Below are 12,179 nucleotides of genomic sequence, written 5' to 3'. Positions count from 1 at the left end.
GCTTATGGGTCCTATCGAATGCACTTGAGCTCCACCTCTGACAGGTTTTACGAGATCTGGCGGTGGGGGACACAAAAACTGTCGTGCTGTGGTGGAAAAATACATTTTCTGATTTTCCCCTTAATGTCTGGTTCAGTAAATTATCTAATTACAAAATCAATTCATTGTGTAGCCCTACATTTTGAAAACTAATAGAAACATGATTAACTCAGAGTATAGACAACTCAACTTAGGAAGTTGTAGACGGTCATTTAATATTTCACTTAAGTTTCAGAAGTGAAACAGATTTTTCAGTTTAACCCTCTCTTTTGTTTTTTGAAGTGTTTAATAGTGTGTGGAATTGATTCACTTTTTTTATTTTGGAGTTGGGTTGAAGATGTTGCCTTCTGCTCTGAGGATTAAGTTATGGAGATGGTTGGAGTCCAGACTGGACAGATAGATGTTTTTTTACATATCTGATTTGTGTCTCTGCGGATGTTTTACACTGAATTAGAACATTTGGTGAATGTGCTCGGACTGTCTTTGTTTCACTGAGGGTTTTTCTTTCAGATGGGGACAAATGGAATGATTCAGGAAGAGGAGGAGGAGGACGAGGAAGGGGAAGAGGAGGCTTTGGAGGAAGGGGTCGTGGTGAGAGACGCACACACCCCTACATGTCTTAGCCTAAATATTTTTCATCCAGGTACATTTTATGAGCCGTAATTAATAAAATCAGTCTTAGTGATGTAGAAGTTTTCTTGCTTCTTTCAGTGGAGAGTGAGTTTCAACATTTATTTTCTGGGAACTAATTAAAGACATACTCGAGGATTCTCCGCCTATTTCGTACAACATGGCCGATTTGCCATTTTTGGAGCACTGTGCATGTGCGGCTCCCTCCGCATGAGGACTGTGGGAGCGCGCACGTCAGCCGCATGTCAGTTTGTTTACATCCGCACAGCTGGAGCATTGTCTTTCCACATAGGATTAAAACACATTTGTAATCATGTCGGACTAGGGTGACCACCTCCAGAAAGACAAAAAGTGGGACACCTGGCATGTTTTGGAGGGACAAGGTGGGATGGACACAACCATCTGTAAACCCTGACCATACACTTAGCAGTTTAGTCCACAAGACCAGTAAAACGAAATATTTAATATGTAGCCTATATATTTTCAGGAAACATCACATAGAATTAAGTAACAAATGTGTTTTACTTAAGTAAAACATATATTGACACATTAAAGCTAGGGTTGGCGATCTTGGAAAACTAGCATTAGCATGAAGCATCTCCCCAAGGCTCCGCCTAGCTAGCTCCGCCCAGCTCCCATCCCATTGGAGGAGCTCCCGTTGGGAGCGGAGACGTTCGCGGTGCGCGCGGCACTTCCGCGTCCAGTGCGTTCCTGGCGTAACCTGTCCTCAGCGCTTCGTTTCTTCGTTTTTCTTTATTTGCACTACGTCAAGGTATGGCGCACTCAACGGTAAGTAAACCTCCAAACATTCGTCTCCGCCGTTCTGCAACGACGCTCCGTCCTTCTACGCGCGCACTGAACCAGGGTCAGTGCACGCGTACATGTACGCGCAGGGGGCAGGTCGACCGGTGAAGGGATTTGATTGGTTTAAAAAAAGGTGTCCCCTCAAGACTATTGGTTGCTGTTTTTCCCGTTTTACTCCTGCTGTAGATAACGGATATTTTCCAAACTACTTTAAACACACGCTATGAATTGCTTCCCATCGGGTCATAAAGATCATTTTAACCAGTATTTAAAAAAAATGTATCTCATTCAAATCACCAACCCTAGCTTTAACATTAATAATCCATCTGAAAGCACTGAAAGGCCGAACATAAAGCCTTTCAAGTACGCAGGACAATAACCAACAGGCCTATATGCACTTTCAACATACACCATACTGACAGAATTCAACTAGCGCACTGTGTAGAAATCTTGGCTTAAATAAAATACCAGTGGAAAAAAAAAATGTATATATATATATATATATATATATCAACATAAAATCTCATGCTTTTGCATAGCCATGTTTAACTGAAATGTACAAGGTAGAAGAAATAGTCTCTTTTCTCTCAATAGGTCAGCTTCTTGTAGCACTGTGTAGAGGCTCAGGGCACATTTCTGAAACACAGAAGGAAAAGCAGCCAACAAATATTAGCATCATTAGATACATACACAATAAAACATGCTTATCTGACCATTTAAATAAATAAACATATGACTTTCACCTTAGTTCATCTTGAATGTATACTTTTTGCTTGACCTTACAGCCTCCAGTAAGGTCCTCTCTTTCACTGCAGAGGCTCAATAAAAACGACTGCATTAGATGTTTCTTGCTGTCGGACCTTTTTTTGATGAGAATCACATCCAGCATGTCATTTGACATCATTTTCTCCACCAGGAGAAGCTGCTGCTGCACAGGTAGCTGAACCCACCTGTATGAAGACATCCATTCCTTTTTGAAAGAACACTTTCTCTTTTTGGACTGCGGTCCACTCATTTCATTTACGTCTTCTTCCGCCGCTCTACTTTCATGACTCAGACTCCTGCCGCTCCACTTCCCTCACTCCCTCGTTTGTTTGTTTGGGGTGTTTACATTTGACGTAGTACCTTAAAACGCAACCTATTGGACGGACGTCATCGTTGTCTCCTGCAACCATTGGTCGAAATGAAATGCTCTCCGCTCGCGCAGATCAGAGCATAGAGGTAGAGGAATAGACCCGCTCTGGGCTGGTTCATTTTGTTTGTATTTTTTTTTTTTTTTTTTTTTTTTGCCAATGAATGGAAATACGGGACATTGTCCTGATATGCGTGACGTGGGACAAACACTGAAATAGTGGGACAAAACAGCCTTAAACGGGACAGGTGGTCACCCTATGTCAGACTCTTCTTCCAATCATACATAAGATACGATCCGTAAAGTAGTGTCTTGCGTGTTTATGCAACAGAAACACATTTGAATGGGATAATAAGCATGTTACCTGTCCAGCAGAAACTTTGCCACGTTGTGATCAGTCCTAAATCTTGTTTGTGCAATGAATGTCCGCCACCTCGCAAAGGAATCTGAGCAAAATACGCACTTTGCCTTTCTTTTCTATGGCCTTTCCTCTATCCTCTGCCATCTCAAACAATGTTCTTTTTTTTGTGGGAGGGGCAAGCCGCTGCGGTGCTTGGTTGCTCCCACTCTGTATGTCACTTCCTAAACAATGCTCTTCGCATGCGCGTCTCAAAACCAGAACGTGCACAGAGGCGGCGACTCTAAATTATTTGTCATCACGCAAATGCATTCCCACATTATGGCTGCCCAATTACAAGTTGGAACCATACAACGCTGATTGGTTCGCAGGATCCTCCAGTATGTCTTTAAATATTTATAAAACGGCATAAAACAACCTTAAAAACCGCACTCAACGTTGAGATAGGTGATTGTCATAGCCTCCCAAGACAAGCAGTACAGAGGGTTATTCTTATACTGAAACCAATTTGGGGGGGGGGGGCATGGGAAAAATTCCACAACCATAAAACATCTGGAAATGTAAAAAGATTCCACCTGGTGGTCATATCAAGTTAGAGCAATTCAACAATAGAAATGTAAGAAACACAAACATTAAATACTTGATATGTGTCATATTAAATAGATAAGTACAGACAGAATTCAACAAAGAGATGTGACTCAAGAGGAACATATCTGAATACACATCCAGATCAGAAAACTCTAAAATATTATGACTTGTGTGAGGTCTTTTACCGCACCACTGAGGGAGACAAAAAACACTTTGAATTCAACTTTGAAGTCCATTGGGGTCGTATGTGGAACTAATGACGCTATGAAAGGTTAAAAGCACCAATTTTTTTTTTTTTTCCAAGTGGGTTTAAGTTGATAACAAGGCTGTATGAAATATTTAGAACAGGACTGACCTACAGCATGTGTTCTGACAAGGTGACCACAGTGATTTAAAAGCTGTCTTTGTGTTTTGTCAGGACACGGCACAGGGTTCAGAGGGGCTTTTGAGTCTGGAGGTAAGTCTTCAAGTCGCTTTGTTCAGCGTTGAAGGATGTTGGCTGCAGCTGAATTCATGCTGCCCACTATCTTTTTACAGGACTGGATGGTGACGGTGACGGTGACACTGGTAAGCTGTGCCGCCTTGTTTCCTTCCACACGAACTGTTGTGAGTGCGAGTCTGACAGTGTTGTTCACAGGGGGCTTCAGCAGAGGAGGCCGAGGAGGCTTCAAACAAGGTACGACATAAGAAACTGTGGCTGTTTTGCTGAGTGTAACATGTTGACTCTGTTTGCTGTGTTGAAGGAGGATTTGAGGGTAGAAGAAGTGGAGGAGGAGGTGAGCGAGCAAACTACGCCTCCTGTGAAGAATCTTCTTCTGTTACTGAACTCTTTGTTTTTCCAGGTTATCGAGGCAAAGACGAAGAGATCTTCAATCGAGGTTTCCACCGACTCATGTCAAACTCTAATGAACAATGTTGTGAAGAGAAGAGTGTGACTCATTTGTATTTGACAGGAGACAACCAAGACAATGAGAAGGAAGGAGGCGATGGAGAACAAGGTTATCATAGTTTAGAACTTCACCCGGTGTCTGCGCTGTGGTTTGAGTTCTGCGTCACATGTGCTAATCTCTCTTCAGTAGGGCCAAAGGTCACCTACATCCCCCCGACCCTCGCCGAGGACGAGGACTCCATTTTCTGCCACTACGAGACCGGGATCAACTTCAGCAAGTATGACGAGATCTCGGTGGACATCAGCGGGGACAACCCTCCCAAGGCCATTGCGGTCAGTTCATCCAACAACTATTGGGTTTTATTCGTGTTAGAGATTTTGATAAAAGGCTTCAGATGAACCTGAATGTTTGGGACAGTTCTTAAAATACATCATACAAATGCTTTTCAAGTCAAAACTACAAACTTTATTTTCAGGGTTTTATATTTTTGTTCTGGAAACTGAAGAAACTGCTGTGAGAGCTTGATCTGACTGTGAACGTTTTCTTCTCAGACTTTTGATGAAGCTGGTCTGTGTGAGTCTTTGAGAAACAACGTGAGGAAATCTGGATACGTGAAGCCAACCCCAGTCCAGAAGCACGGCATCCCCATCATCACTGCTGGCAGAGACCTGATGGCCTGCGCTCAGACTGGATCAGGGAAGACGGTGAGTGTCGTGTCTCCTGACCAGTTCCGCCAACCGGCCGATGATGTGAACTGCTGCTGCTGCTCCTCCTCCAGGCCGCCTTCCTGCTCCCCATCCTGCAGCAGCTGATGGCTGACGGTGTTGCCGCCAGTCGCTTCAGTGAACAGCAGGAGCCTGAAGTGGTGATCGTGGCCCCCACCAGAGAGCTCATCTGCCAGATCTTCATGGAGGCCAGGAAGTTTGCTTACGGGTGTGTTGGTACTTTCTCCCCCGCTTCCTGTTTCTCAAAGTTAACCTGCTCACTGTGGTGCTGCTGTGTTTCAGGACATGTGTGCGTCCGGTCGTAGTTTACGGAGGAGTCAGCACCAGACACCAGAACAACGATATTGCGAAGGGATGCAACGTCCTGTGTGGGACTCCAGGACGCCTTCTCGACATGATTAGACGAGGACGGGTAGACGAATATATATAAAAAAAAAAAAAATCAGCTTCTTGTTTTTGTGCAGAAGTCCATAAATGCTCACAATATATCGTTCTGCCCTTGTTCAACGCTTCAGGTTGGCTTGCAGAAGGTGCGTTACCTGGTGATGGATGAGGCCGACAGGATGCTGGATATGGGCTTTGAGCCTGACATGCGCACGCTGGTGACCTCGCCCGGGATGCCAGATCGAGAGAACCGCCAGACGCTGCTGTTCAGTGCCACGTACCCTGCAGACATCCAGAGGTATGAACCCCCACACAGGGCTCTCCACAACTCCGGGAGCGCCACACTTTAACCATTTCCCTCCCTTCTCCAGGATGGCCAGGGACTTCCTGAAGGAAAACTACCTGTTCCTGGCTGTGGGCACGGTGGGCGGAGCCTGCACGGACGTGGAGCAGACTATACTGCAGGTCACCAAGTTTGCTAAGAGGAATCAGCTGGTGGACTTCCTCAAGAGCATTGGTAGGTTTCCTGTCGGGCTCAGAACCTCCTCCTCCTCCACTGAGGCTGACGCTAACCGCCATGTTGCTGCTGCAGGAAACGATCGCACCCTGGTGTTCGTGGGTACGAAGAGGCAGACGGATTTCATCGCCTGCTTCTTGTGTCAGGAGAAGTTTCCAACCACCAGCATCCACGGGTCAGTCACAGTAAAATAACTTGGCTCCGTTTCAACTTTTTTTTTTTTTTTTTTAGTTATAGTTTCCGATTTTTTTTTTCTGTCTAATTTTAAGTTCACCTCTCAGTGGTTTTCAGTTCCACTTTACTAAAATGTGTTTGTCCTAACCTGATGAACTCTGCAGTGATCGTGAGCAGCGGGAGCGGGAGGAGGCGCTGGCGGACTTCCGCTCGGGGAAGTTTCCGTTCCTGGTGGCGACCTCGGTGGCGGCTCGAGGTCTGGACATCCCGGAGGTGCAGCACGTGGTGAACTACGACCTCCCAACCACCATCGACGAGTACGTGCACCGCATCGGCAGGACGGGCCGCTGTGGGAACACCGGGAAGGCCGTGTCCTTCTTCGACCCTGAAACAGATGGTCCTCTGGCTCCGTCTCTGCTGACCATCCTGTCCCTGGTGAGACCTTACTCTTCCTCCTCCTGAGGACCCCTCTGGCTCCTCCTCCGCCTTAACAGACCACCTCCTCTGTCTCCAGGCTCAGCAGGAGGTCCCGTCTTGGCTGGAGGAATGTGCCGGTGGCTCTCGCGGCACTTCCAGCTTCAGCATGTCCAACGGTTCTGTGGACACCAGGAAGGTACCAGACCTCCTCTACTCTTCACCTGCTCCTCCTCTCTTCTTCCTGCTCTTCTCCTCTTCACCTGCTCGTCTCCTTGTCTCCTCCGTTCCAGACGAGCGCCGTCAGAGACTGCGGTGCTTCGAGCCAGCCGGTGCAGACTCCAGTTGCTGAAGAAGAAGATTGGGAGTGAGGAGAAGAAGATTGGGAATGAGGAGGAGGAGCTGCAGTTATTTTTCCATTCGAAGTGTTCTTTGTTTCGGTCTCAGTGTTTGTTTGCAGTGTTTGTTTGCAGTGTTTTTTTTTTTGTGTGTGGATATGGACGAAGTTAAAATGTCCAAGTGAAGAAAGTTTTTCTCAACCACATAAAATCCTTGTGGCTTGTTTGTTTTTCTTATTTGCATGCAAAGGTGGTTGATCAATAAATCTGATTGCAAGTCAAAACTGGCAGTGTTTTAAATTTTCTCTGAGTAAGTTATGCTGCGGAGGGTGTTCATATGGGAAATGACTACCGTATTAAATTTTGTAAAATGTCCAAAATGGAGAAGAAAAGGCATGCAAAGGTGGTTGATCAATAAATCTGATTGCAAGTCAAAACTGGCAGTGTTGAGTCTGAGTATTTCAGAAGAAACATGGAGTGAAATATGCACTGAAGCACTTCTTGTGACAAATTCAAACTCATGAATGGAGTTTAAATTGAAGGTAAACATAAGATTCTTTCGTACTCCAGTAATAGTGTCCAAAATGAGTAGAACACACCCAAACAAATGTTAGAAGAATTGTAATTTTGAAAATGGAAATCATGCCCACACATTTTGGTTCTGCCCCAAACTAAAAATGTTTTGGCGGGGAGTTTTTGCATCCATGATTGAAATCTTTCACCTGAATATAGAGATTGATCCAAGGGTGGCTATATTTGGGTTGACACCAGTCGGTATAGTGGGAAGGTCTAAAATATTTTTTTTTCAGATATTGTTAGCAGCAGCAAATAAATGCATTGCAGTTATGTGGTTGAAACCAGATCCTCCAACACACAACATGTGGAGGGACAAAGTCAGGGAAATTTACCAGATGGAACAAATTACATACTGGCTGAGACTCCAAACTGACATATTCATAAGAAGGTGGATGCCTGCAATGGACATAGTGCAGTGAACAGATCAAAATTATCAAGTACATCTTGGAACAAATGTTAACCTTTTGTCTCTATTTATTTCTGAAATCCTTGTTTTATTTCAGTTCTGCTTTTTTTTTTTTTCTTTTTCCTTTTTCTTTTCACCTATTTGTACTTCATAATACCGATCATTTACCTTTTGAAAAATGGCAGTTGAATTTGTAAGTGTTGTTCATGTATGTGTTGAATGTTAATAAAAATTAAGTTCTAAAAAAAAAAAAAAAAAAAAAAAAAAAAACTGGCAGTGTTGGAACTTTTCTCTCAGAACAAGTTATGCTGCAGAGGGTGTTCATTATGGGAAATGACTAGCATATTAAATTTTGTAAAATGTCCAAGATGGAGAAGAAAAGGCATCAAACCACTCAGTGAAGGTCAAAAGTTGAGAATTTCAGTGGCTTAAAATGATTTGTGTGGCCTGTTCTCGAGTGAATCTAGTTTGTTTTGTAACTTGGAAAAATATAAGTAGCTTAACTTTCCATTACAAAAAGTGGTTTTCATCAGCGTCCTCTGCTACATAGACTGAAAAGATGAATTTAGAGCTTTCCCTTAAATAATGCAGCAGGTTGTCAAAGTCATTCAGACGCTCCTGAGATATGTTAAAAATGAGCTCATTTAAATTCTGCTAATCACCCAAAACAATCAGAAATGGGGTTTCCTCACATCCAGCGTTATGTTTAAAGGTCTGTGATTCTGCATTCATAGTTCTATGGCTTTCTCTCATCCAATGAGCGTCCCGTTTCCTGATGCATTTTTAAGAGAAGCAATCTGATTGGTCAGTTTCAAACTGGTTCAACCCGGAAGCTTTACGACAAGTTTGTGACTCGAAGTTTCATGTTTAGGAACTTTTCCAGACTGAAGTCCAGAAAAACACAGTTTGTCCTCCAGGCTGACTCTTCAATCTGCTCTACACGATGAAGGGGAAAGTGAAGCGGAAGGTAAGACGGTGTGAGGTTACAGTTAGAGTCCCTGGACTGTTCAGTCCTGTGTAGCTCATCAACACTGTCACCTCCACTGAAATCCAAATCTTGGGAAGTGTCGTTTTGAGTTCATTGTCTACAGTTTCCTTTGAATCAGTGGTGGCCAACGTGTGGCCCGCGGCCCAGCAGAGGGTCCGATACGCGCAGGTCCTGAGTGTGTTGTTTACTGTTGTCTGACTCTCAGGTGTTGACTTCAGGGAGGCTGACCGGAGCAGTCGGAGCAAACAAGTGAGTCCTGCAGTTTCTGCAGCTTCTGAAGTCACACCATGATCCAAACGCTGGTTGTGTGTGTTTCCCCAGAGGGTCTGTAAACCCCAGAGTGGTCCACCCGGAGCCAGCATACTCTCTGTACTCCACAGACTCAGAAAACCAGGTAATGGAGGAAGATTTCAGTTATTTTCTTATTAGTTTGAGTTTATTGTAGAATTCAGTCTGTTGAATTAAGTTGCTTCTTTTCCTCTTTTTCTATTTTATCTCCTTCACTCAATTACTTCATTGTTCTTCCTTCTTCTTTATATTCTTTTCTTTGTCTATTGGTACTCATTCTTTCTTTTCCATCTTTCAATTTTTTTTTTATCTTTTCCTCTTGTCTTTCTTCCATAGATTTATTTTCCCTTGAATGTCCTTGTCCTGCCTCTCTGTCTCAACCTTTTCTTCATGTCTTGTTGTTCTGCATGTGTCTTGGAGGATGCTGGTTCTTCTCTGGTTCTCTCATCTCTTGTTGTTGTGAACTCCTGTCAGGTCTCCACTCTCCACCAGGGTCTGGACCGCTGCGCTGCTTTACTGAGCAATCTGCTGCAGGCTGAGGGTGCAGGAAAAGCACCTGTCCCGAACAGGACTGTGAAGGCTGAAGGCAAACCTGCTGCACCTCCCACCTCGCGAGTGAAGAAAACCCTGAAGAAACTCCCCACACACACAGGTCGCTGTCTGTCTGTGTGGATATTTCACAATCACACAGGTTGATCTGGACGTGTGGTCTTGAGTCTGGACATGTTGTCTTCTCCTGCAGGTCAGCGTGGAGCCACGTCCAACACCAGAGCTCGTTCACACTCTGTCCCAGCAGCAGGAAGGAAGCTGCAGCCCCCCCACAGAGCGCCACCACCCCCACACAGAGTGCCACCGACCTCCCACTCTTCCCCACCACCACACACCTCCGTCCTGCTCGCCGTGCACCAGTCGTCCTCTGACCACAGATGTTCTCCTGAGGCTCTGCCCACACCTCAGCTTCATCAGGAAGAAGAGGATGATTTAGTTCCTGTGAGAGACTCAAGCAGCGTGACGTCGAAAGACAGCGGTACGATAAGGGATGACGTGACGACGAGGAACGGCGTGTTGAGGAACGACAGAACGGAGACGCTGCAGGACCTGCTGAGTGAGCTCAAAGCTCTGATCACTGGACATGGTGAGAAACCTGCTCCCCTTCTCCTCACTTCTCACTTCCTGCTGAACTCAGTTATTGTGTGTGTGTGATCTGTGTGCACATACATGTGTGTGCAACCAGGAAGTGTAGCTGAGATGCTGCTCAGCCGTCTTGAGCTCATCGTCTCTCCAAGCCTGCAGAGCAGCGACACGACAGGCCTGCTGGCACTGCAAAGTGAGAATGCTCAGCTCCACAGGTATCACACACACACACACACACACACAAACACACACACACGCGCATATCTCCAGTGCCCACAGCTGTGATTGTGTGTGTTTCAGGCGTTTGCGGACTCTGAACCAGCAGCTGCAGCAGCGGGAGAAAGCCCAGAGGCCTCACAGCCTGTGTGACCCTGAGGGTAAACTTCAAGATTCTTGATTCATCCTTTGTGCAGTTCCAGGTGTCAAGTTACACGCTGCATCAACTGCAGGTAGATTGACACCAGCCTCAGGTGTGTTTATCATCGTCCTGGTCCTGCGGTGTTTTTTAACAGGACCGGGGCCGCAGGAGGACGACCTGGCAGAGCTACGACGAGCGCTGGCGGACGCTCAGAGCCGGCTGCAGGACAGGGAGGAGGAGAACGCCCGTCTGCAAGCAGGTGAGCCTTGCACCTTGAGCTGACTCCGCCCCCTGCTGGCAGCCCTCTGACCAACATGATGTGCAGACTTGGAGGAGGCCTGGAGGAGGCTGCAGGACGGAGAGCAGCAGAGGAGCCGGATGGAGGAGGAGATCAGGAACCTCAACAGGTGAGAGGGAGCCGGGGCAGGGTGTGTGGGCCATCAAAGTCTCTGTGATAGATGGGAAAAGCTGCTCCTGTGGTCTGTGTTGAAGGCTCCTGCAGATTGGCTGCTCCTCCCCGGGTCCTGCCGTCATTAACACTATACACAGCAGGCAGGACCCTTCAGCGCCCCTTACTGACCGCATCGCCCACTACCTGGAGTCTCTGAGTCTGTCGGAACCCGGGACCACAGCCGAGCCGTTCCCCCGGCCGGACGCCTCCTCTCGGACCCTGACCACACGCCCGAACCCACCCTGCAGTTCTTCTGAGCCGGAGCCACGAGGACCTCCCGACAGCGGCTCCACGTGGTCCGAGTCCAGCTTCAACACCAGGGACGAGGCGGCGTTCAGGGACGGGCTGGCAGCACTGGACGCCAGCATAGCCAGCCTGCAGAGGAGCATCCAGCTGGACCTGAGGAGGTGACGTCTCCTCCCATCTCACTGCACTTGTTTTAATGCATTTCAAATAAAGCTTTTTATTCTACTGTTTATCTGGTCGTCATGGAAACATTAAAATGTGCTGCTGATTCTGCACCAAGGGAGGAAATGTCACAATGCAACTTAAATTCTTAATATAAAAAACGTAACTGAAGATCAATACAAAAATTGGAAGATTTCAAAATACACATTCCTACTGAACATTTGATTCAAATTCAGTTTCCATGTTCTCAACACTTTTTTGCATTCATGACAAAAACTAGAATGACATTTTTACTTTCACTGTGATTTTGACTGAGGACTGACTTTGGTCTTGATGGTCAGTTTTTATTTTTGGCACATCAAAACTCAGACTTTCTTCAAAATTCTCGTAAATCAGACTTTTGACTTTGTCAGAATTTTGACTATACTTCTGATTTGAGATTGAAGACAAAATTGACTTTTTTTGGACTTTTGATGCAGTGATGTACCACCTTAAGAATATTATGTTGTCAGTCTTTTATAAATGGTCTAACAAAATTAGTATTTGAACTTCCACTTTATTTTAATCTTGTAAATTT

The 12,179-nt window shown here is 45.6% G+C and overlaps 2 protein-coding genes across 5 annotated transcripts; both read left to right on the top strand.

Moving 5' to 3' along the window:
* The first annotated feature begins 4,481 nt into the window (after positions 1 to 4,481).
* Positions 4,482 to 7,026, top strand: ddx4 (DEAD (Asp-Glu-Ala-Asp) box polypeptide 4). The gene is made up of 11 exons (XM_030086011.1): positions 4,482 to 4,549; positions 4,628 to 4,773; positions 4,993 to 5,145; positions 5,220 to 5,374; positions 5,449 to 5,578; positions 5,682 to 5,848; positions 5,922 to 6,067; positions 6,143 to 6,242; positions 6,406 to 6,676; positions 6,756 to 6,854; positions 6,949 to 7,026. Exons 3-11 carry the CDS (start codon positions 5,113 to 5,115, stop codon positions 7,024 to 7,026), a joined length of 1,179 nt encoding a protein of 392 aa, XP_029941871.1. The 5' UTR covers positions 4,482 to 4,549; positions 4,628 to 4,773; positions 4,993 to 5,112.
* A 1,775-nt stretch (positions 7,027 to 8,801) lies between these two features.
* ccdc14 (coiled-coil domain containing 14) lies at positions 8,802 to 11,670 on the top strand. Of its 4 annotated transcripts, none has more exons than XM_030086010.1 (10): positions 8,802 to 8,942; positions 9,169 to 9,212; positions 9,285 to 9,357; positions 9,744 to 9,903; positions 9,994 to 10,386; positions 10,486 to 10,600; positions 10,686 to 10,762; positions 10,883 to 11,002; positions 11,069 to 11,150; positions 11,236 to 11,670. In XM_030086010.1, exons 1-10 carry the CDS (start codon positions 8,919 to 8,921, stop codon positions 11,603 to 11,605), a joined length of 1,458 nt encoding a protein of 485 aa, XP_029941870.1. In that variant the 5' UTR covers positions 8,802 to 8,918; the 3' UTR covers positions 11,606 to 11,670. The 4 variants fall into 4 exon arrangements, with proteins under 4 accessions (XP_029941870.1, XP_029941869.1, XP_029941868.1 ...); XM_030086009.1 differs by having other exon boundaries at positions 9,726 to 9,903; XM_030086008.1 differs by having other exon boundaries at positions 9,588 to 9,903; positions 10,898 to 11,002.
* Positions 11,671 to 12,179: the final 509 nt, after the last annotated feature.

This window comes from Salarias fasciatus (assembly GCF_902148845.1).
Source record: "Salarias fasciatus chromosome 23 unlocalized genomic scaffold, fSalaFa1.1 super_scaffold_20, whole genome shotgun sequence".
NCBI lineage: Eukaryota > Metazoa > Chordata > Actinopteri > Blenniiformes > Blenniidae > Salarias > Salarias fasciatus.
The sequence above is the reverse complement of the archived record's forward strand: the minus strand, read 5'-3'. Positions and strand labels throughout refer to the sequence as shown.